General features: G+C 44.7%; 1 protein-coding gene across 8 annotated transcripts in view; it reads right to left on the bottom strand.

Annotated features, from left to right (window-relative positions):
* Positions 1-26170, bottom strand: part of farp2 (FERM, RhoGEF and pleckstrin domain protein 2) — a 49570-nt gene that overhangs the window by 10891 nt on the left and 12509 nt on the right. For 7 of the 8 annotated variants that reach the window (XM_064330700.1, XM_064330704.1, XM_064330707.1 and 4 more), the window contains exons 3-14: positions 15992-16096; positions 14202-14244; positions 13998-14076; positions 13730-13827; positions 13278-13392; positions 11149-11296; positions 10956-11051; positions 10685-10848; positions 10419-10487; positions 10240-10297; positions 9932-10136; positions 204-385 (exon numbers count right to left, since the gene is read on the bottom strand). In XM_064330700.1, coding sequence (XP_064186770.1) covers positions 204-385; positions 9932-10136; positions 10240-10297; positions 10419-10487; positions 10685-10848; positions 10956-11051; positions 11149-11296; positions 13278-13392; positions 13730-13827; positions 13998-14076; positions 14202-14244; positions 15992-16096 — 1362 coding nt within the window. The remainder of the gene's footprint in view (positions 1-203; positions 386-9931; positions 10137-10239; positions 10298-10418; positions 10488-10684; positions 10849-10955; positions 11052-11148; positions 11297-13277; positions 13393-13729; positions 13828-13997; positions 14077-14201; positions 14245-15991; positions 16097-26170) is intronic. The other variant, XM_064330705.1, reaches the window with a different exon arrangement.

The raw sequence follows: 26170 nt of genomic DNA, 5'->3' as shown, positions 1-26170 counted from the left end.
TTGTTCCGAAATAATCCGAGGCAGAATGGGAAAACACTGTTCACAGGTGAAAAACGGGGAGGAACACAAAAAAGCTCCTGACAGGGAACATGAATCAGTGACAACTGCAGCTTGGGGCTCCAGGAAGGAAGCGGCTGCAGGGGATGGGTGAGAGCACACTGCCGAGAAGGGAGGACGGGGTGCGGGTGAGGGGGACGGTGTACCTTCCTCCTACCCTCCTCCTCCTCCTCCAGCCTGGCACTGCCCACCTCGCTCAGGACAGGGCTCTGCAGGGGCGAGGGCGCCTGGCCGGGGAGGCTCAGCGTGGACATCTGGAAGGAGGGCGAGAGGCAGAGGGGGCTCTTGGAGTCAAAGGGTGACAGCTGGGGGCTGTCCGTGGGTGACCCTGCGGAGGAAAAAAACAATCTCAATCTGCGAACAAAACACACGCCGGCTCACTTCACCACCATTAACAAGCAACACAAACAATCAGGGGTCAGTGGACTGCTGCAGCTACGCATGTCACGCAATGACACCACCTCAATGTGACCCAAAGGTACTATGTCCTGCTGCAGGAACCACCTTTTTAAATTTTCCTAACTCATAGAATCAGAGAATCCCTGCAGATTTAACACATGTACAATTACACATTTGATTAAGATCAAGATTAATTTACTTTATTGCCGTATAAAAACAGAGAGGGATTTGTTGCAGTGCAGCTCAAAAAGACAACACAGTCACAATCCACATACAATACACACCATCTCATTATAAATCATTCTCAATAATCGATGTACCACAAGGATCATCCCACAGCTGAATTAATAATCATAGAAATGTCCAATAAAATAGTGTTAACATTTTTACATCTTTTTGTTATCAGCGAAAGTTTCACCTTTGTGCTTAAACTCAGACTGAAAGAATTAAAATCTGCCATGTTTGAGTAGTCTGCTATAACCCGGAAATAAATATTTCCAGCAAAAACCAGTCAGACCTGCTCTGTCCTTATCCCTCCGAGCCTTTTGAAATACCACAGATGTAGAGCAAAGGGGATTAACTCTGGGTCTGTTATTGTGTGGTAAGATTTGTTTAAAAAATGTTCTGTTAGTTCACAGCAACTAAAAAGCTATCAGATATCTCTGAGTAGGTGATTTAACATTTACTCCCCAGACTTTGAGAGCAAGCACAGTGACATCCAAAATGTGACTCTCTGAAATGCGTTTCAGGCAAACCTGTTCAAACATTCACAAAGTGAAATTTAGCCAAACATCCGCAAACCCCAGAGGAAACTCACATACGGTTAACCCTCCCGGCGAGTGGTTCAAACACAAAACTTCTGACAAAGTTCACCGACAGAAATAAGCTTATGGTAAAAAATTGTCAGCGTTTTTAATGTTCACCGTTGCATTCACTCGACTTGAAAAGGGGTCACAGGGGAGGGATGTACAGCGGAACAAATAAGGGTTCTCACATTCTAGACTTGTTTTCAGAGCCACAACCCTTCAGAAAGGAGCCCGGCGATTTATCACCGGTGCTGTTTAATAAAGCTGATAAAGTTACACAAGCTGAACTGGGCGAGCCTTTGAAGTCTGGGAGATTTATCTCGGTAAAGAGTGCAGCGAATGCGCCTCTTAACCGGCGAGGGGAGACGAGCGCGGGGGGAAACGAAACGCACACTCCACGCTGCGTTCGCAGGTCCTGCCCAGTGCCGGGATCCCGCAGCTGTTTCCCCCGCTTCTCGAAGGAATAATAAAAAAATTTTAAAAAACACCCTCACAAGCAAAAAAAAAAAAAAAAAAAAAAAGGAAGAGCAACAAAATAAAAGGCGGCTCCGTGACCCGGAACCGATTCCTGGTAGCGGCTTATCAGGAATGCAGTCAGCCCGGCTGCAGAAGAGCGGGTTTAAAGTTTAACCACCGCGCCCTGCGGGGGGACGCTCCGCCAGGAGGGTGGAGAGCGCGGTTTCTGGGGAGAACGGGAGGGGAATGTTTTGGCTGGGAGCCTGAACAAACACGGAGCGCTCTCAGCAGGAATGGGGCTGTGGAATTTGGCATTGGATAGGAGAGGAGCCCCCCCCAGCACCGCCGTTTCCTTCATGGGACAAGCGAGGGCTCCAGACATGTGCCAAATCCCAGCATATGTTGAAGTAATAAAGGGCCTGCTTACATCGCTCCAACAGTGTTCCCCTCTGAATGGGGGAGATGTACAGTTTGTCAAATGCTTCCCTACTGCTGAGGTAGTTTTTTATTTTTTTTAATTTATTTATTATTTTTTTTAAGCTAACCTCCTCTGTACAGAAGACCATCGCACCGAATGACTCATTACCAGAGTTCACAGCGCCAGACTGCTCGTCAGAGTGCTGTGGGCTTTCTGCAGCCGGGCCATAAAAGCATGCCTTTTCATTTGTTTAATGCAGCTCACCACAAATAAAACAAATGCGGTTTAAGCCTAAGGTCACTGCCAAGAGCTTTGGAATAGCTCATTGTCAATTCCTGTGATTAAATGCACAGTCCAAAAAAAAAAGTGACGTATACACATTGCAGTGTTAGCTGTTTGAGGCGGATGAGAAAAACCATATGATATCTGGAATATCTGGAGGAGGTTGGGACCCGAAGGTCCCCAAGTAATATTTAGTCCCCACCCACTCCCATCCAGGCCGTGTGTAAAGGGGGTAAGTCTGGTCATGCTCTTCTCCTTGGCTGCGTCTCAAGTCTTTCAGACACGGGGGGACAGTGCTGCTCCTCCAGTTGATCTCCACAAGCTCCCACACTATCAGGGGGCAAGGTCTGGCTTTGCTCTTTAAGTCCCTGCTACACAGGAGACACTTTCAGCTGTCATTCCGGGTCCTCGTCTGGCCAAATCGGTGCTCTCATCATCTCAACTCTTGCTCTGTTTCCACCCACCTGAGCTCTGCACTAGTTTCCTCTTTGAAGATATACAGCAATAAATGAGCTAAAACAAACAAAAAAAAAACTGCAGCTTATTTTGATACAGCACACAAGCTCACTCTACAGTGGTGGTTTGTTCTGTAACAAAAAGGCTTTTTAAAATGTTTTAAAACATTCAGGTTGTGTATTAAATCATTTGGTAATTTGGGGAACCAGTCAGTGAATTTTACATCGAATGGCTGCAGGCATTCTTACATCCCCATTTCTACTTCTCAGATTGTTTCAAGATTTGAAGGCTCCGAAATGAATCTTAAGTCTGAAGTCCACAGTACCCAAAAATGATTATTTTATTTTTTTTAAAGAAACAAAATACACTCATACGTACACTTTTCTTTTACACCAGTAACCATACAATATATTGTTTTTAAAACTAATTTAGCATTTGATTCTTTAATTTGAATTACCCATTGCAATTCTGCAGACCCCGGAGAAGCTGATTGCTGTGGTCTCAACAATAACAAGGCATACTGGTAATAGGGCAAACTAAACAGATGGCAAGAAGAAAGCAAGGTAGATCTAAAAGCACTGCATAATCAACATCAAGGTGATCAGTTGTACTGTTAAGGCTTAATTCTCTACATTTGTTGCCTGAAGATTGCATGCAAGGTGAAATGGTGAACCACACTATCACGTACCCAGTCAAGCCTTTGGCTATTAGTCAGTTATACAAAGAGCTATGGTCATCACCTGATCAAGGCTGTCCTAATGCATAACTGCATTACAGAGATGAAATAAGTCAATTGTGATGTTGAAACTGTCCACCTGCTCTCCATGGAAGAGGCGATGACATTGTTTTATCCGCAAACAGTGGCGGAGTAGAGGTTCATTCATATAACTTAACAGGACTTCACAAAGAAAAAATTCACCCCATTATGCTCAATACATATACTGTTACTTATGTTTATTGTGGTAGTAATATATACCAATATGAGCGGATTCATTTTCATAAGCTTGAAATAAAACAAACACCCAGTAGCCCAGCAACTTTATCTTGCATCGTATTGAGCATTGTAGAATGGTAATACAATGCAAGATAAAGTTTTAAAGAGTTGATCATTGCATTGACACGCCAACTTGCTCGACTGGCAAGGGACAAGTATCAGCACATAATGTACAACTGATTTTGTAATCACAAAGATGACAAGTTGCCAATAGCATGAATGCAAATTAACTTATATTTTTTATATTAAACAGGTTTCTGGGCTACTGGGTGGCTCATCCTGTTAAAGCACCGTTTTAGTGCGTGGACGGGTCCCATAGTCTATCATCGAATCTGGACTGTGGCAGTGCTGAATGTGGCTGGCAGACCCACAGGAAGACGCTAAATTGGCTCTAGCATCTCCCAGGATGACAGTACTTCACTGCCCCCTCCCCGGGGGCCCTCAAGTTATCTGTTGCGCTGCACATGAAATGTCTTCCTCCAACTCGTGCCTGTGCGAGCCCGACTTGCGAACTGTGGGTTTATAAGAAGTGGCATTTGACATCACATGCTTCGGAGGAAAGCACATGCTTGTCAGCACGCACTCAAATCGACAAGCGATGAGCGTTGCAGCATGAACATCACAGGAAGATCCAAATTTAAGAGAAAAGGCATTTTAAAAGGCTTTTTAGAGTTCTTCACCATCAGGAATATTCCAACTACGTTACACCTATCATGTTCTGAACACTTTTATTATTGTCGACAGACAATATAAATACCACCACATTTTTGGGTGAATTTTTCCATTAAGAACATCTCAGAATTAGACAAAGGGGTACAACTGACTCATGCCAAAAACCTGTTTGCTTTTAGTGATCTCCTGGGTTGCAGACCTTCACTGTCCAGCACAATGAAATTTGAGCACAACTAGACTGGGAGCAGCAATCCACTCCAGGGCTTCAGTGGAAACTTTTCAAATGCTTGAAAAAGCCTGTGTGAAGCAAGGTGGCCAAAATGATAAGGAAGGGTGCTGGTGCAAATCTGCTAGGCGGTTATTTGTAAATCAAGAATCAATGCAGAGAGCTGTCTCCTCATTTCCATTTAACAGTGCTTGATCACCTTGCTTTGTCCTTGGCATCTACAAGGCACTTAAAATACACACAAGTAGTATGGGATGGGAAACACAATGCAGATGCCAGTGAAAGAACCCTGATATCAAAGAGTACCACAATTATTGTACAACATATTGTATATGATTACCAATCACATTATATAAATTGCTGCTGAATTGTGCTAAGATCAAACAGACTGATGCTGATGGGGGGAATTACAGTGAAAATACAGTTGACCTAATTTGTCCCTTAGTGGGGACTGTTCTTGAGAGACAGGTCTTTTTTTTCTTACTTTCTTTCTTTTGATTCCGAGCGGACAAGTGGGGAAAAAGTGTGAGAAAGTACATGAATTTAGAAAAAAAATTTCTGGTGCTTGCAGATCCAACTTTTCTTACCTTTTATCTAGTGGTGAATGCTGAAATCAGCCCTTCAGTTTGTGGCTAGTTAGCACCCCGCGTGAGCATCAGCTGCACGTTTACTCCTTTGCATGTGTCAGGAAACCAGAGTGACGCGCTTTTGTGACACAGAATTGACAGTTTACTCGTAGTTGAGCACTACAGCTTACTGTACATGCCACAAATCTGGCATGGAAGATCACGTTTCGAATGTCCCGTGACAGACAGAGGCTCTGCACTGGTGTATGTGGCACCGCGGAGGGGGGGTGGGGGGGGGGGTACTGACAGGTGGGCACAGAGTTGTGCTTCCCCAGAGACACCAGGGACTGAGTGGCTCAGAGACTGCAGTCTGGAGGGAGGGGGGGGGGGGGAGCGGAGGAGCTATGGGCCGCTCCTCGCTCGCGACAGTAGAGAGGGTCCGAAGCTCACACTTGCCCTAAGCAGGGTTTCACCTTCTCAAAATGACAACGAGAATGGCAGCTACTTCATAGAGGTTTTAAACTGAACTCCATTTCTCAAATCTAAAAAAAAAACCTTTCTTCATTCTTGTCAGGGCAAATAATCATCCATCTGTATATACCTACTGTAAATACTTTCCACATATTACATTCAAATAATAAAAAAAAAAGAATCAAGGACTTCAGCAAATATATGTAAAGTTTACTCTGAAAAAATCCTTATAAAAATGTCCGAAAAATATATAGGCCTATACGTGAATACAGTCCTGGTGAATATATAGTTACAGGCAATGAAAATTAACATGCCAAGGGATATGTACTGCTACAAGGACAGCTCAGAGCAGGCAAAAAAACCCCCAAAAATACGAGAGGACATTCGCCAATGTACCAGCAGGCGAAACGCTGCACAGCCTTGCGTGTGCCAGTCCCAAGCGAGCGCTAGAGAACAGGCGTGACCGAAACCTGCGGGGGCACTCTGAGCTGCCGCGCCCAAATTCACACACACACACGTGAACACCACGCGGAGGAGTAGCGGTTAGCCTGGCTTTTCCTAACTGTGCGTCAGGTGTGCCTCGTCTGGCATCACGCGTGCGCGCGGCTGGTTGGCGAGGGACTGTGAGCGTAGCGGTCGCGCCCGACTGACACAGACCTCTCTTTTTTTTGCGGCTGAACTTGACACAAAAATCACTGCTGCTGACGCAAAGTTATGGTAGGAACCAGAGGTAAAAATAAGGTAATATCACAAGTTCAACAACGCCATGGAAAAGACCAAGCTTCAATGCTACGGGCCATATCACCGACTGATTTGTGCACCAGCAAAATATGACAGCCAGGTTCAGAGTAGAAACTTTAAAACCAGCGCAGTTCCAACATTCAGAAGGAAAGAAATTTTGCTGACTAAGCTCCTATTAATAGGCAAACAACTCACTGTAACTGTGATAAAACCATTTTATAACAACTAACCCGAGTGCAGTTTCACACTGATGCAGCTGTGTTTTTTCTTTTTTTGCCATAAGTGCTAAAAAAAAAAAAAACAGCTTCTAACACACAGAAGAGGAACCAAATGTATGAACACTGCCCTTCTCACAACATAGAAAAATCACTTCATTATGCAGGCAAATTATTACCTGACAGTGCTGTTAAATCATTTTGAAATTAAATTATAGCTACTGATTTGCTGTCAAATTCTTTTTAAAATCCCAACAGCTTAACAAAAGTGTGAATTTTCACAGTAAAGTTTAAACATGTAAAAAAAAGGTTTGGCCTTTGGCATTGTTCATGGCCAGAAACCTCACTGTCCTTAACAGCCAATGTTCTCCGTGAAAACTTACAAAGATGACAGCCTTTTTAATTTATTCATAAGCGCTTGCTTTTCCTTGAATAAAACATCTTTCTAACTACATGTAAAGGAACTGTGAATTGTAAAGCTCATGTCTTTTAGATGCCTTATTGCACCAACTTTAAGTGCATATTTAGCTAGTGGTTTCTGAAATGAGATTAATGAGCAACAACATTCCTTTCACTTTTGTTGTCTGAAAACTGCCAATACCATGAAGACACAAAAGCCAGCTCATGTAAAAGCAGGGTCCTTTTCTTCTGCCTTTCCTGTTCCACATCATATCCAGAAAAGATATAGAAATACTTCTGCATTCATTGAGTGAATTCCCACCATTTATCTATGTTCACTGTTGACTCAGTTTATTACAGTTACAAAGTTAATGTATCGTCAGAGCTGTTTAATACAGTATTGAGGAGGATATTCATTCTTTTCCTCAATAATCAGCAGATGGCACTGTTTCACCAAAACCCAATTAGTGGTAGGAGGAAAGTTTTGAAGTTGACTTAAACAGCACCAAAATCTTTGGCTGAAACTGCTTTCCACTATAGGTAAGATCATCTGAGGACTTAGTATAGGCCATGTTTATTTTAACAGATGCCCTGAGCTGTTCAAAAATCCCATTCAAAGGATCGTTCTGAGGTTAGGGTGTAGTCAAGCAAGGAGATCCTGCTCCTCACTGTGAATCATGTTTTTCATGTAAACGTCTTCAGAGACAACTATATATAATCAAGGATTCTTCTCTCAGAGCGCACAATGAGCTTGCACTGTTAAGTATACTGCATTAAAGACATATGAATTGCTTACTGAGTCACAAAACAGCTATATAGTATCTGTTGACTTGTTTTCCATTGGGTAATAGTCAGGGGAAAATAAACATGGCATATAACTGGGACTTACCAGCTTTCAGACTGAGGACAATGATGGCACACTGATTTAAGACAACAAGGTTGGCACTTCAGATATATAAAAATATTGCAGGAAAATTAAATTTCACGACAATAAAAAATACATTCTTAAGTATGCAATAGAACTACTGTCTGACAATCAGTTGTCACACAAAAAACACTTTCCTTCCAATAAAATAAGGCATTTGGCGATTATCTCTAATATGATATACAGGAGCATGGCAGCTACCACTCCCTTATAAACCTAACTGATCTCAACACAACAGATTTCAACGATGTCCAAGAGTAAAAAGTGACGAGTTGTGACGGAGTAATAATGTGACGAAACACAGGACCTCGATATTACAAAAGAGCAAACCTAATGCTAATCTGTAGGTAAATTTAATTTAAAAAAAGGCCCATGTAGAACCAACCCTCCATAATAGCATTTGAGCCCCGCATAACCTTTTCAACTGGGCAATGCAGAACCGAGGCAGATTACCTGGATCGGGCACTCCTATTATAATGAGGCACAGCGAGATCTTCCTGTCCCTGCATTCTGGGAACAACATTCTGGGAGCCCCGTCAGCACAGGGCTCGTAACCACAGGCAACCACAGCACCAACAAAAAAAAGTCAAATGTCTGCAAGAACAGGCTAATGACAAGGGCAAATCCAAAGCAGAGTGAAGGGAGGGGAACAATCGTGCAGCCCAGTCTAATAAATGTAGCGGTTAAAAAAAATCAATAGTTTGTATCAATAGCAATAGTATCAATAGTTTGAATTATACAAGAGCCAAGTAGTGCTAATTGCGAACCTGTCTAATGAATATAAGATCGTGATTTGACAGTGAATTGATATTGCAGTGCTCTGTCTTGTGTGGTGTGTGGAGAAATGCCCTGTGTCCCTTGGCAGATATGACTACTGCCTCAGGAGGAGCGGGAGGGAGTGTGGAGTGTGGTGTGGGTGCGGTAATGCACTCTACATTTTGATGTGGTTGATCTCAGGCTGGTCACCCAGTGCCATAGAGCGCAGATTGTGGCACTCGAGGAGGAAGCCCTCCATGTTGGGCCCGCCAACCAGGGGGTTATTGTAGAAAAGGTTCTGGTCGGGAGGCAGGCCGCCGTCCGAGCCCCAGTCCGAGTCGGAGTCGGAGCTGCCCGCGCCGGAGCCCTCGGTGGCCGTGGGGGGGTAGCTGAGCTGCTCCAGCTGCTCCACCAGGTCGCTGAACTGCATGGCCGAGCTGGCCTCCGACCGCACGGAGTACGCCGGGAAGTTGACCATGGAGCTGGCCTCCGACGGGTTGTCGGAGCCGGGCAGCCGGAGCGAGGCCAGGTCGGGCCCGCTGAAGCCCAGCGAGAGCGAGTCGGCCGCGGAGCTGAGCGGCAGGTTGTCCAGCGAGCTGCAATCGGACCGGTTGTTCACCAGCGAGCTGGTCTCCGAGCGGCCCAGCCCTCCCTCGGGGTAGGGGGCGGGGTCGCCGTTCAGTTCTCCCAGCCCCAGGCCGTCGTAGGGCCCGGGGTTGCCGAGGCTGCCCTCCCCATAACCAAATTCGAGCTCCTTCTCTGCTCCCTCGAACCCGTAGCTATACGCCTCCACGCCACCACCGAAGAAGGAGATTTCAGCTGGGTCGTCATCTATGAACTCCTCGGTGACCTGCAGATGCGGGTTTGCTATGGGGAAGGGGGGCCCCTTTCTAGCTCTGAGGAGCTCCGCCTCAAAAATCTCGGCGGTGAAAGATCCTTTCCGCTCCCCTCCCCCTACGCCAGCCCTCCCGCCCCTCCCCTCCTGCCCTGCATCGTCACTGCCATTTTGGGAGGGTCGTGGGTTGGAAGCGCTACTCTCTACACACACAAACGGGGGGCTGCAGTCTCCTGCCGCCCGGTTACAAGTGGCACCTTGAAAGGCGTAGTGAGGTGGGGGGGCGGCCTTGATGGGGTCCTCCTTTGGGGGGCTGGGTGGGCGGGCTGGCAGCTGCTGATGGGTGGGCTGGTTCGGGGGCTCCATCCGGGGCGGGGCACTGGAGGCGTGCAAGGAGTGGAAGGAGAAGTTGACCGAGGAAGGGGAGGCCCCGACCCTGAGGCTCTCGCTGAACGACAGGTTCTGAAAGGAGGGAGAAGGAGACGTGCGTCAGGGGTGCCATGCCGAGGGGACAGTTCAGTCAAAGCAATAAAAAGCGAGAAGTCTTCCGATGAGTTCTACCGACCTTCTTTGGCACGTCAGTCATCAGGGAGCGAGAGGACATGTGGATCCTGCTGTTCCTCCTGCCGAACGGAGAGAGTCAGAAAGCTCACGCAAATGCACAGGTATTTCCCACGGCAGTCAAACGCGCCTGTTTTGTGCTCACTACAGTGCGATGTGTGAACTTGGCAGGTGCCTGCTCACCTCTGGTAGGGTGTCCTCCGGGATCCATTGTCTCTCACAAAGTCCACCAGCTGCTTTTGAGTCCTCCCACTGAAACCCACAGAGATATGACCTCACACACAGAGTAACTGTGAGAAAACCTCTCTCCAACCGGTTATCAAATATGTCTGAGGATCTAAGGGGTAGGACTACTGTAGGTTACATGCATCACCTGTTTGAGAACAATGTGAACGGTACCTCATAATCAACTGTGAAACGGTACCATATGTTCGACTGCTGTGTGGTACCTGTATCTAAATGAGGAGCCTCTACTGAAGAGGATGGCTTTGGATTTGGGCTGTGGCTGGTCAAATAGGCGGAAGAATGAGTGGTACTCCACACAGTTCTTCCAGAACATCTTGCACTGGTCCCGGTTGGGCATCCGGAACTCCAGTGTGTCCTGGTGGGGACCCTGAAACACAAACAGGGGCCTCATTGTCTATATCACTCCATTACACTGGCATTTTGCACTGATTTTTAAGGACACCCTGCCAGCAAGGGCGGCCTGGCAACACCCACGTGAGCATCCAGGTGGAGCTTGATGAGGAACTTTTTCCTCTTGAAGCTCAGCTTGCGGATCTTGGACCAGTTGAACGTGTTTATTTTGGTATTCCCCTGAGTAAAGAGCACAGAGGGGACACGGTGAGGACAGAGATCCCAACTTTCACACCGTCCTGTGTGACCAGAGGCACGAGGCAGGTGTCGCGCTCACCTGGAACACCTGCAGGCCCATGTGAGCCACGCTCAGGTTGATCTTGGTTCCCTCGCGGTCAGCTGCCGGGTGGAACCGTACCCCGTACATCTCCAGTTTACGAGCGATCTCCAGCACCTGGAAGTCTGACTCGGCCGGAGTCTGGCCCCTGTGTTGGGACAGAGAAAAAAGAATAGGATCAAGCGTGGACCTTGAACTTTAATTAATTCATGAATGGACACGAGTCACCTGAAATCCAAAAAGACACCTTTACTCTTCTTACATATGAGATTAAACCAATGAAAATATATAAGTGTTTAATGTCAGTGATAACCTGAGCAAACAGGCCCTGTTTTTACCATGTTCCCTTTAACCCAGAGTGGAATCTAGAGAGAATCATCTCCCTTCTCCCAACCCCTCACATCCCCCCACCTTGAAATATCTTCAGTGTACGATTATAGGATGCCATCATGTGACATCATGTGAGAGAAAGAACGCCATCAAGCCCTCCAAATGTTTTCCTCCAGGGAAAAACTAATCATGGTAGCCTGGCTGCACGCCAGATCATCAACGCATTCTAATTTTGCTCATCCCTTAAGCGGAGAAATCTCCTTATGGCCCTCCCGGGTCCTGCTGACCGTATGGCTAATAAAACAGCACCGAGCTGCAGGGGATTAGGCAGCGAGCTGGGAACCCAGCGTGAACTCGTCATTGGCTAGGAGGGATTAAAGCATGTTTCCGAACAGGCCAAACCCACGACTGCATCGCGGGGACCGATGAGACAACCCTGCTGAGGAGTAAGCGACCAGGACAGGAATTTGGAGGGGACGGCACCTGAAGAAATTATCCACAGGGTTATTAAAACAGACCCAGGGATTACACTTGCATGTGCAAGTCCGGGAGTTTGTGTGTGTAACTAGTTGGACTTTGCGTGTCTACCTAGATATCTAAGAATAGGTGTGCCACTTGCATTTTCCAGAACAATATCCCACAAAATGACCTTATCAGAGATCTTTGAACTCCGGTGGCGTCACCACCTTAGGCACACTAAATTAAGACCAGTACGGATGGTGGGATGGTGCGTGATTTTCAAAGTCCTCCCCTGAAAGAGCAAAGCCTTATCTATACGGCTCTTGTCTCATGAAACAAACCGTCAACAATGGCTCAGAATGTAGCTTGCATGTACAACTCAGCAGCATCTATGAATACCACATATCTTGTTCTTAGAAGAGCACCAGCCAGTGGAAAATTCTTCTACACAGTTATAGCATTAAATCAAAAACCACCGCTCAGAAATGCAGACCATGGTCAGACATTTCCAGGTCACTGCAGAATGTGGATGTTCATGTTCAAGCATACAATCTACAGTATTTTTTTTATTATTACTTTTACTGATATCAGAACTAATTTTTTTGAAATTTCTCACAACCCCCAGGTTCAACAAAGGAATAACTTTATTGGGGACTCCGCCAATGATGAGTTCTGCAGAGAAGGCAAACATAACCCAGCTGTGCCTAGCCCTCCCTGCTGTCCGCATTAGTGGTTTTATGCTCCACTTTCAGCTCTTCTACATTCTCAGGCCAGACTGTACATTAGCTATGGAAAGACTGTGATGCCGCCATCTTGTACCGTGTGTCGGCTTTTCCAAAAGTTTCTGATTAACTGTACTTTTAAAGAGAGACGGCCATCTTAATCTTCCATTATGTCAGCCAATGTGCCAAAAATAAACACGGCTCTTGGGAAATACAGTGCTATATGACTTCAGGCTTTAAGTGATGTTTGTAAGGACTTGGCAAAGGGTTCCTCAGTGGTTCCAAGTACTTTCTATCCTCAACAAGCTTTACCAAAGCCATAACATGAAAAAGCTACAGCTGATCCAGGGTCAGCTTATGTAGACAGAAATGATTCATTAGGAGCAGGCAATGATCCACTAGCACAGAAGCCCAGGCTACTTTTCCACTCTTTGTTTGTTTAGCTGAGGTGTATTAATCATTACATCCAGGTCGAACTATGTCATTTCAAGAGAAATTGGAAATCCTGCTGGACAGAGAATCTCCGGGACCAGTACTACCCTGACAATACATGATTCCAGCAAGCATAAAGCATCTTCCAGACTTCTCTGTTCAAAACTGCCTGGGACTGTGACTCACAGATGCCTGCGATGGAGCTCCATGATCTTGTCCTGGAGTGCCTCCTGGTTTGGCAGCACCTTGTTCATCTTCAGGAACTCCCTGTCCGCCATGTCGTCATAATCACCTATCTCCGCTGTCGGGGCGAAGGAAGGGCAACAAAAGCATTGTGAAAAAATCAGTTATTAGGTACCCGATACCACAGCCGTCGTTTTACTCTGACTTCACACTCCACCGATATTACTTTATAATTTGCAGTCAACCTTCCGACATACATATAAACCTACAGTCGCAGAAGATTCCATGTCTTGTAGAGCTTTTTTCCCCCCACTTTTTAATAATGGGTAGATGCTTCAATGATAGCAGTGACACACAGTGACAGGAATGTGCTAAAGAGCTTTAATACCCTCAACCGTCCATCAAACACTGGAGGACAGTCCCGATGCATGCATCCAGCAGGGGAAGGTACTCACACTGTACCAGGTGAGAGGCGACGAGGGCCGCAGTGCTGTCCGAGCAGATCAACCTGCCCTCGATAAGGTCTCTCTTCACCTGCAGGGCAAACAGGTACCTGCAGGAACGCCACAGATCAATGTACAAGCACAAAAACAAGGATCTGTTATTACAACGGCAAAAAGAATAAATGTATGGAAGTGCAATCTGGAATCAATACATCTCCGTGTACATCAATATGAAATGCTACGAACGTCTGAAGTTTAATTAAATCAGGGTACGGCCGACCTGGTGTTCTCCTCCTGCAGTTGGCCAGGGTCGGGGGGAAAGAACTTGACTGACAACCTGAAGGTTGTGTTCGGGGGCCCTGCGGCAAATGCACACAACTTTACAACACATCCAGCACAGTCTTACAAGACAGCAGTAATAAAAGAAATGTGGAAAAAAGGAAGGAGTGTGGGAAGAAAAGGAAAAAACTTGCCCTTCACTTACTTCTCACTTGTTTCACAATGAGCTTCATTGGTTCCAGCCAAGCCTGAAAAGACAAGAGCACTGTGACATGAATTCGCCAGTATGAACTTAATCTCATAGTCTGTATAGAAAAATGAGTGCGTTGTTGATGCTGCCTGCCTGTCCGTGATGCGCTTGAATGCGCCGCTCTAGTGAAAAGCTCAGGTCACAATGAGGACAACAACCGAACACTGTGCAGGAAGTCTGCCTCCACGGCTCGTGCCAAGGGCTTTAACTGCAAACAATGATGCTGCTGTGAAAGAGGGCAGCAGGGCCTGGTTCGGAATATGTGGCCTAAAAGGGAGAGGTGACAGTATGAATGACACCGAGGAGGAGGAGAGGAAGGGGGGTAGCATGCGTCAACAGTATGTAAATGACAGTGAGGAGGAGAAGGAGGGGGAAGAGGAGAAGAGGGGCTAGATGTGTCAACGGTATGCGACTCATGGTGAGGACCAGGAGGACGAGGAGGAGATGGGGAGGGATGTGTCAGCACTATGAAAATTACATCAAGGCGGATGAGGAGGAAGAGCAGGAGGAGAGGGGCTGGATGTGTCGATTGTTTGCGATTGATGTTGAGGAAGAGGAGGAGGTGGAGGAGGAGCTGGCTGTGGGCCTGATGGCTGCGTAGGCCGGACAGTGACACAGCGGGAGGGGAGGGAGGGTTAGCGGCAGGCCGAGCTGCGGGGCTGCACGGTGGAGGCCCTTCTTCCTCCCCACATCTGGGTCTGGTTGAGTGAGGAATGCACCTCTCGTCACAGAGGCTCTGAACCTCCCCTCAGACCCAGCCCGAACCAACAAGGCCACGCACGGAGCGTCTCACCGAACTTCCCAATTTGCTTAACCAGGAAACAGTGCACACACTTTGGCTTCACACACAGAAACATACCAGTGCCCTTATTTGTGGTGAGGTGGTCTTTGTGAACTTAGTAAACCTTTACATTGTGAATACGCTCCTGAACAATTTATACCAAACCGCTCACAGGCTTAGCAAGAGGATATGGGAAAAGGAGGGGAGGGCTGCATCTATCTATGCATCTGTTCTATCGGAACGTTTTTCATATCATGCGGGTGGTGCTTGAAAGCCCCTGATGTCTGGCCAAAGCGTACTGCTAGCAGTCCAGAAAATAAGCTTCTCTCGGACCTCTAAGCCTTTTTTTGGCCTGAAGCGGCCTTCGTGGAATTCCCCACTGTAAATGCTATACATCAGTCTGCAATTCACATCCGTATATCTTCTGTTTCTCCCTTTTATCCCAGAGTTTTTTTTCAGTCTGCTTGATACTTGTTATTTTAGTCACACCAGGTTTTTGAGTCTTCACTAAAGCTTTCTGAACCAGACATGCTTTGTCTGGACCAGAACAGCTACGTTCCACTAGGGAGAAGGAAAGCTTTGTCTGAAGTACAGTAAAATGTTTAACAATGGTATAAGACAACAAAATAAATGTAGATTACTCAGTTTATCTATGAGGCAGTAGCGGTTTCTGCTTTGAGAAGAAACGGCACAGGAAGCTACATAATATTCCCACTGCACAAGCAAACTCGTAAGTTCATAGACTAATATCCCTGCATAGGCAACAGTTGCCTGCCAAGTCTTTTCGCTGTTACCTGATGGTGCTTTAGAGCTAAAAGGCTGTGTTCAAAGGTTATCAAGCTGTGTCACATAAATTTTTTTTTTTTTTCCAAAATCGCAGCGGAAGTCATTTCAATTCCAAAGGGGACCTGTTCAGTTTCATCTGGCAGTTAACCCGCCCGGTCTTTGACGGCCGGAAACATACCCAGTTCATCTTCATGGTCATGAACTCCAGGCCAAAGTAGTCGCTCTCGATGAGGTTGCATCTTTTAAACACCTCGGACAGGAGCATTTGACCGTCAGCCTTGGTCTGGGGGGAAAGAGAGAACGGGAGAAGGGTGCATAAAGAGGGTTATTATGCTTGTTTTCAGGTTTCCTATTCTCAACACAGATCTTTGGACACTGCCATTTGCTTAGCTTACATTTAATACACCAGTCAGAGTGACATGTGTAAAGAGGCAGGTTAAATTAGATAAAAAAAACCTTTCACAGTGAACACATATTATCCGCAATGAACATTCATTGAAAGACTAGAAAATGGTCGCCAGATAGTGGTGAGTAATTCTTCCGTTTCACTGCATTTCACTGGCAGTATGAGGGAGGGGATTTGCATACTGTGGAACAGGACCTGCCAGTGGGTCATGAATGGGGCCGAGATCCATCACAATTTCCATGTAAAATTTCTTTTAACACTTTCACACTTCCCTACACTGCTTACAGTGCGCATGCAGTTGTTTTGTTAAAAACATTTTGGTTCCATATCTGAATGTATGTCAGGCTACATTTTTAACAAGAAGTGGGTCAAAGAAAAAATGTACTTGGAATTTTCGGCAACCACTGGTGCAAAAGCTCCAAGAACCAGGGCAGAAACCCTTTGTTGCCACCCTGATGGTGCTGCCCTGTGGTTATTGAGGGCGTTTCCGTGGGCTGGGTTAATCAAAGAGTCTAATGCCGTGTTCACAAAACAACCTGACATGGACGAAATCTGGTTCAGCTTAGCACTACAACGCTCCAGGGTTTGTTTCTACTAAAAGGAGGACTAATTGCAATTTACAGAAAATCCTAGCTTGTGAATTTTTATACATAAATTATAGATGAAAACATCTGGCGGTAATGTAAAACAGGGTTTTAAAAAATCTCTGGTTTGCTTTAACGAAAACTAATTTCTGCCCATCCACAGTACCCAAGAAGTTAACAAGAAGAATGGTGCTGAGTGACTTGCATGTCAACATCAATGCATACACATATTACACAGTTACTGTAACTCAGTTTTGAAAATTGTCAGCAAAGCTGACATATCTTATGTATCTTGTATATACATATATCTTATATGACAAGCACGCAGCTACATCAGCCTTTCAGGGTTATACTGTAGATATCTATGGTAGAATGTGAGTAGTGAACCATCACCTGCATTTATGCTTCTGCGCAGATGGCCGTAGATGTGATTAAAAGATAATCCCTATCAAACGGCAATGCAAGCTCAATCAGAGTCCATTAAATACTTCCAGAGAACAATCTGGCTGGGCGATTCTTCCTGCAGATCTCTCCGAGGGGGAAACTCACGCAGCTAATGTTGCCTGACCGCCTGCAAAACAAAACCAACGGCTCCGCGTGGCGCAATCGGCATGGATGTGAGGGAGCGTTTCATTTCACTGGAAAACCGCTTCATCCTTCACAACACTGAGCTTGATACATAAAAAAAACTGCAATCTGCATAAATGCTTTAATTGTTCCTGGCTGGGTAGATTGGGCAGGAAGACAATCACTTCCATCCCCTGCCCCCAGATTGGGCATAAACAGAAATATTCGGTTAGGATGCCAGTAGTCCCGTTGGCTGTGGGGAGACAGGCAGCCATGCTGCATTCCTGACGCTCACGGTGCATGACTTACCCCAGACTGGCAGTCATATTTGGCATATATTTAGCCAGGACCTTCAGAAAAACACCACTATATTAAACCTACCAAACGTCATTTGCTCCCAGTGGGTTTCTCCATGACAGATCTGCAGATATAATTACCTCATTTTAAGGTGTTAGAACAAGCAGTGCTTCGGCAAAAAAGATTTATGCCATTACCCCAACTGCCGTTTCAAAACTTACACCTTGGCACATTTGAAAGTAATTACTGAAAAAAACAACACTTTGTAGCCAATTTGTCTGCAGGGGTAGAACGTGTGCGCATGACGTAACTGTAATCGACTCCAATAATACTTCACCTTTCCGTGGAAGTGACACATAAGTGTTAAATATTTTTTAAAAGATTTTTTGTGCTCAGTGAGCTATAACTAGTAGATAAGGATTAACCTGAGAGAGCAAACCTGGCTAACCCTCAAAACAATGAATACGAGTTCACAGATACTGACTACACAAATAAGACTAACCCCCTAATATGATATTGCACTAAAAGCCTTGGAATCAAAAAAAAAAAAAAAAACCCAGCTAGCGGGGTTGATACTATAGCATTTAGCCTGGACAAACATTTTCCCAGAGCAGGCTGGTTAGCACAGCATATGACCCAAGCCTGCACAAAGGGAGGGAAAATGAGTCTAGATTGGAAAATAATCTACCACTGCAGTGACTCAGTGCACAAGCTCAGAACTGTGGGAGTGTCAAAATATTATTTGACTTAATAACCTGAGGCCTTTCACTCCTTTGATATGATAACGGTGAGCGGTGCTCCAGTTGCTGAGGCACGTGTGGGAAAGCTTTCGCTTGTAAAGGAGGGGCAGGTCCTTGGCTGAATAAGGAAGAAATTGAGCATTTCCTTTAGGAGCTCGGATATCTACGCAAATCAGCCAAGATGATTTTATGCCCGTTATGGCAGTATTCACAAATACAAAGCTGTGCGAATTTCCCATATGAGAGATGGAGAAATTACAGCTGCAAATTGGTTTTGGGTATTGCGGGAATGGTTTTACATTGGCTGTGCTATGGCTTTGGTAGGGATGGTTTTTACCAGTGAAGGATAAATTCTTGACACCCAGGAATAATAACGGTTAAAGACGCAGCAGATACACACACAAGTGCGAAGACCACCAGCAAATATATTTGAGTTAAACTAACTTTACAGCTGTAACTGAACACTCCCATTTGACTTTTTTAATTTTACAGTGGCAGTGATGTGTTGAGACTTGCACACAGCACGACGCATGGTGCAATGGCCTCTCCTTATTCATGGCACTGAAAGTTCCCAGACACCCACCCTTCCAGCGCACTGAAGCCTCCACCCCAGAAGATTCCTCAAAGGTTATTAGACAAATATGTCTCAGGAACTTAGCCTCTAATGGCGTCACGCGATTCGACGACAGTTACAAGATTTCTCCGAGACGGAATGAGCCGGACACACGGTGTCCTGTCAGATCTCCATCAATGAGACCAGCGAACCTCCCTCTGGACAAAACAACAGCTTCCTCTGTGCGGTCTTAAATGTGCCCATTTACTGCAAACAGACAATCATTCATTTCCCCTCGGACTGCGTTCAGCGAACGCCCCCCCCCCACCCCCCCCTTACAGAGAAGCGCTGCCATGCCACATCAGAAAGACCCAAGGCCAGATTTATGTCATAAACATGACGGCCACGAAAACACCAGCGAGGATTTAACCAAGACAGATGATAAGCAAAGACGGAGAACACGCACTGGTTCTAATTTGACATAAACAGAAAGTCGGGAAGGGAACTGGCATGCAAGCGATGCAAAGCCTCTCTACGCGACATGGTGAATTTTCCATTTCAAGCATTTCCACAAATGAACTCCATCTAGGAGGGTGCAATGTGCTACAGGGGAACTTGTTGATACCAGATCAGGCAAACACAATAATGCACACAGTCGTGTAAAACAGCTTGCTGTGTCACCAACCCAGAAACTTTTCATCCAGCGTGCAGCTAGGTAAGCATGGTTGTAACTGAATTTTTCTTCCACACTAAATTACCTTTTCTCTAACACAGCATTATGTCAAATTCATTATAAAAGCATGAGTTGAAGATAGTTATATGTAATATATACAATGCCCTGCACTATCAGATAAACATGAAATGTGCAGATGTCATGGGTTTAATTTAAAACTGCTGAATGATACACTGTCTCCGTAAGACACTGAATCCTAATAATCGCACAATAAATCTCACCTCTACTAAAGAACATATGGAACGTTCACAGTATTTATCATTAAAAATTGTGTGTAAAAATAATAGTAGACAAAGATAAAAAATGTATACACACACATGAAAAATAAAAATCCATAAATGGACTTAATAATCTTCTTATATCACTGTAATTTTAGTATTTCACAAGTTGTTGAAAATAATTTCCGTTTCGTAACTCCATTACTAATAACAGTTTAAGCTGTTTTCAGAAACGGCTCATTTCTTTAAGCATTGCTATTCGATGATGATGAGTGTCATTAGCATTCCTGTGGTGTACTGGTGTGCTGTATTCCAGTGAACGTCTGGCTCACACTCGCACCATGTAGACTGATGAATGTGGCCTGGCTGATACAGCTCCTCTGGAGACAGCTGGTGACAAGGGGCTTGTCAGCAGATAACATGGAGGCTAATCAGGCTTACTGTTACCTGTAACCTCCACTTAAGCTGGCTGACACTGTGGACAGGGCATTATTGACCAAATGCTCCAGCCTGAGGTATCACCTCAAAACACGACGTACTTGGAGCATCACAACCAACTTCAACTATCAACACATTCGATTTTTTTCATATTTACACTGCATTTTCCTGATGCATTTTCCTGATGTTCCTGATGAGGAACCCTTTAATTATTCCCACTGATAGACTATTTACCTGCTATATTCTCATATACGTTACAAAAACATTGGCACGATATTTGAAAATATATTCCAATTTGCAATTGATTTCCCGCAGGAGGCTCAAACCACATCCTGCCAATTTCACCTTCAGCTGCATGTCAGGTCAGAGGAAATCACACTCAAGGCACTGAAGGGACCTGCCCTTATATATATGCAAACACAGCCAATGCACATCGATTATATACAGGACAGACTAATGTCTGAGATGGGTCTGCAGCAGGAAAAGGTGAAAGAGCAAAAGTTCTGTGGGCAGCCTCATCTAAGAAGAAGAAAAAACACTGAGCAATCTGGACGATGACTCTCGGATTTGCTGCCAGCTCTATCACCATCCCTTATGCCTCAGCCACTAATTGCAATGTATGGCATGATTAAAAACGGGATGGGGGGGGGGGGGGTGGCAACAACTGCAAACATCCCAGGCAGGGACTTTTGTAAATGTCAGTTGGAGCACGTCTCCGCGAACTTCGGATTGCTCTTCCTGCTCAATACGGACGTTGCGATATCCGTTCATTCCAGCTCACGCCCACGTGCTGGGCAGGCCCAGAGCTTGCATGCGTCACGACTCGAGCACACAGTAGGGCTCTCATGTGTCCCTCCCTCTGTCCCACAGTCGTCTCCGAATGCTATGCAAGATCAATGGCATAGATAAACATGGAAAGCACTGTCAAACAGGCGGTTACCGAGTCAGATGAGACGTACATTTATTCAAAGAATCCCATTATACATTCCTACTTATTCCACCAATTCGTCCCCTCTTGATTACTTGCTACACATTTACTGAAAGTTGGCCTAATTCGAACAGAATGCCACGGTCTGTAAATTATACAAGTCATCATAAGCACCGTTCCATACTGTGTTTCTCAAGTCTGATATCAAAAACCATTTACCACTAGGTGGAAAACCAATTATTGAATGGTCTGCTGATATAAAGTTTTTCCATGACAAAGTGAATATAAGAGGTTCTCATAAATAATATCCTGAAGATACACAGCTTATTCTTGACATTTACACACCGGTAAGGTCTGCAGACACACCTATGGAGTTGGACAGCTGCCAAAATGAGTCACAACACTAACTGCAGATTCAATAATTGCATACACAAATCAAGTTTTAGATCCTTTTAGTTGCAAATTTTCATTTTGCACTTGCAATCTGACTGCATTTTAAAATCTTATTGCTCAATCACAGAATGTTTTGGCAGCGATCTACCTCCATATAGCTACACCTGGATGTTCCAAGTCAAGCCTTCAGGACATCCCTTCCAAGTCACACTATTCATAATAATTCATATTCTTCAATATAAACACTTATATAATTTATTTGATAACTATTTAGTTTAAGTCATGGGACAGGCTATGGAACAACAAAATGAAAAGGTTGCAATAGGATTTCCCAATACGCAACACTAAACTGACGTTATTAAGCTATGTTTACAGCGCACATTGTTTATGCACACATTATAGCCACATTAACACTTCACAATGCTAGACTAGACAGGCATACACTTACAGTAGCATACAACTGTCATACACACAAATTGTATGTAAGGAATAGCCTGAAAAAATTGATAGCAACCTGGTTTTTTCTTTATAGTTGTGGAAATTAATAACTGAAAATAATGCAATATTCTGGCTCCACCATAACTGGCTGAAGGGGACTTGTATTTTGTAATACTGCGCTTGTGTGCATAAGTAGTAGAGTGTTTTAAAAGACAGATGTCAGCAAAGCAGTCTATATTCACATACTACAGTACGCCAAATTTAATCCTTATAGAATTACTTGATCCAACAAGCAAAGATCCAACGCTAACAATCATTTGTCAAACCTGATGCTGCTACAAGTAGCCTATTTTGTTCCATTTATGACCTCAATTTCCTTAAAAGGAATATGTCCCTGAAATACTGAACACCAGGTTCAACTTATTTTCCTTTTCCGACTTCCAAAGGCAAAAAAATGCCTTGTGGGTTTTCTGTTAAATGTAAGTGAATATATTCCAGTCATATTCAGGAGGGATCTGCTATAAGTTGGCCGTAATGTCTTTAATAACAGTGTACAGTGCTGCGAAAAATTATTTGCCCCCTTCCCGATTTCTGCTATTATTGCATATTTGTCACACAGAATGGTTTCAGATCTTTAGACAAAATGTAATATTAGACAAAGGGATACTGAGTAAACAGAAACATGTTTTTAAATTGTTTCATTTATTTAATGAAAAACGTTAACACCCATATCACCCATGTGAAAAAATTAATTTCCCCCTTAATTATTCAATCAACCAGTTAACCAAATTTAATAGATAATTAGATTCAGCTGATTGAACACAGCAAGGCTTAATTGCAGCCATTCCTGTTGAATCTAAACTTCACTCATAGTGAACTTTACAATAGTTTTTACAAGCACACTATGCCACAATAAAAGGAAATTCCAGAAGAGATGAGAAAAAACAAGACCAGGTTAAAACCTAGTATATGGCTGGACCTAACACACGTGATCCGGCCGACCAATGGTGTAACTTCATCACTCACTCAGTCAGACACAGACATTCGCGTTTGTAGGGCTGGCCCAGCTGTTGCGGTCCAACCATAAATAAAGACTCTGCAAAGGTTTACAAAGCCATTTCTAAGGCGTGGGACTCCACAGAACCACACTGAGAGCCATTATCTCTAAATGAAAAAACACTTGGAACAATGGTAGGCCTGCCCAGAAGTTGCTGGCCCGGCAATATCTCCCCAAGGGCGCAGCAAGAACTTATTCAGGAAGTCGCAAAAGTTCCCAGAAGAGCATCCAAAGGACTGTAGGACTCTCCAGTCCTAGCTAAGGTCACTGTTCATGACTCCCCAATAAGAAAGAGACTGGGGAAAAAATGGGAATCTTGGAAGAGTAACAAGGTGGAAACCACTGCTAACCAAGAGATTTGCAAAAGAGCACCTGGATGATCCTCAAATCTTGTGGGTTACTATTCAAAAGTTGAACTAAAAATATATTGCCAAACATTTCATAATGAGTGTTACATTACATTACAGGCATTTGGCAGACGCTCGTATCCAGAGCGACGTACAACAAAGTGTTTAAATACACAAGAACAATGTATGATAAACCCTAGAAGAATAAGTCATAGTAACAATCTTACCATCTTATTCAGAAATTACATGTAACTATACTTCTGAACCATAATTCAAAATGATTAGAAATCAAGATCTATGGTGTGATCAAGCCATAAAATTTCATAAGATCATTTAAAATGTGTGCCAAAACAACATCCATTTGCTTACTGAACAAAATGAAAAACACAAATATATTTCAGGTATGTAGTATTCTATACTACAATAGAATAGAACTCAGTATATCTGAATTCCACGGAGGAAAGGATTGGCACAGAAATCCAACCTACTTACTTGTCACAACTTGTACCACCACTATAGCAAGCCATTTCAGGTGACAACACGAGGCAAACAGTGTAAAAAACATATTCTGTAAACAAGTATAAAATTAAGATGTTCAAATGTGCTGTCATAATTTCATTTTCAATTCATTCACATTATAATTGATATTAATCTGCCTCTCTTCAGTGCCATTGACCATTAAAAAGGAAGTTTCCACTTACGAGAGGAACTGGGCATTTTAAAACAGAAGCAAGCAGTTCATCTATCAGCATAGCTGAATGTACGGCAACCGCGGTGAGATGGAAAGCGATTTGCCCGTACTGGGGAGGAGGGGGGGTTGTTGACACATGTTGAAACTTCTTACTCTCCACCCTTTAAGTTTCCTGCCTAAAAAAAGAAATATCTACACACTTCGCAGGAAGGACGATTTAACTGACTGTAACTTTTAATTAAAAGTGTGAAATTGCAATCATTAGCCAACTGTAAGCATTGTCTGTGCAGACTACACATCTGTGTTTGGCGTAAGAAGCATGGGCAAAGACAAGATAACACTCCCCTCTGGGATAAAGACCCTGACGAATCTTGTTCCCAGGAGATTCATTTGATAAGTCCAAAGGCGAAAGTAAGGATAACTCTCCATGCAAAACTTGAAGAAATTCCACACAGCCACAACCACATTTCAACCAGCTCAGGTAAACTGACCACTGCTGCATAATATGGCACTAAGATTTATTTGCAGGTCCCTTACTGCAGGGGGTTAAAAGTCCAGTTGTTAAAATTCCATGGCAAAACTTCCTCAGGCTTGTTGCAGCCACCACCGCCCCCCCCCCCAATCCCTGAACGCATCAGACACAAGAGCTCTTTTAGCACCAGCGAGCACCCCCCCCCCTCCCCCGACACCCCCCATGGCCCTCAGCACTGCTATTTATGAGCCTGTTTGCTGAAGCTGAATAAGGCACCCCCCCCACCCCCTCCTACTGATTTCTCACACTGCGAGGTTCCACGTAACGCCACCCCCCCAAAGTTGGAGCAGCAAGGGCTGGCTGGGGCTGGGTCATGCTGGATAAAAGGGGCCTGTGTTCCTGGGCCTGGTCCCCCTGGCAGACGCTACCAGGCCGGGCTCTTCTGCTTGAAGCGGGGGGGGGGGGGATGCTCAGTGCTCATGAGCATGCACTGCATCTGCAGAGATTGCTGTCTGGAACAACAGCAGGCTGTTGTGAAGGCCCTGGTCCAGCTTCTATTCTCATTCATAGCACCGCTTCTATTTCTGACTGAAGTTCCTCTTACTGCAACCGCATCGGTGTCGATTCCGCACAAGCCTGCCCGATACACAGTTTTCCCGACAAGTTGGCAGACACAACGCCAGCCTGTTCACAAACAGAGGATCACCAGAGACAAGAACAAATGTTTCCGCCGCCTTTGCCACCTGTCCCACTTTAAGCCGTTCGTGAAATCTATGGCGGTAGCTTCTAATGGGACTGTTGCCCAGGTGCAGGCTTGGAGAAATCTGGAAAATCCACAGCCACTTGGCTTTGACAGCGAGGCAGTTATTTGTGGCCTTGCTGCATGTTGTAACAAGGGCTTGGCAATTTGTACTCATGGGTGTACGCATATCACACTACAAGTAAACAGGATAGTCCATTTACATTCATGTGAAACAAGAGAAGGAATATGAGCCTTCTTCTGATCACTAAACATGATACTGCTCCAGGTGCCATTTTCCCACCGAGAAACAGGAATGCTCACCATATTCACACAATAACTTCACACAGCGAAAAATAAACCAATGTACCAGGATCTTTCCGATACTGACAAAATCAAAATATGTAACTAATAACATTCAATGAAGCATTAACCAGAGAGCCACAACTATCTTATCAGCTGTCTCAGCTCACCAGACTCAATCAACATTGACGCATAACAGCAGCAGCAGCAGCGGCAGCATCTGCCTATTTCTTTAAGGAACATATGGACGCTGCCCCTGCTCTTGCCACCAGAATGCTCTGGTTGATTAAGGGATTCTCATTCTCTCTGAGCAGTGTGCGGGGGCTTGTGGACAGCATCAATCACAGCCGTTTCTTCCAAACTGCACATCTCTGGGAAATAGCTGACAAGCGAGACTAGATTTTTTTTATACAGCGGCTTCACGGTTCAGAATTAATGTGGTTGAAAATTACT

This window comes from Anguilla rostrata, chromosome 4 (genome assembly GCF_018555375.3).
Source record: "Anguilla rostrata isolate EN2019 chromosome 4, ASM1855537v3, whole genome shotgun sequence".
NCBI lineage: Eukaryota > Metazoa > Chordata > Actinopteri > Anguilliformes > Anguillidae > Anguilla > Anguilla rostrata.
The sequence above is the reverse complement of the archived record's forward strand: the minus strand, read 5'-3'. Positions and strand labels throughout refer to the sequence as shown.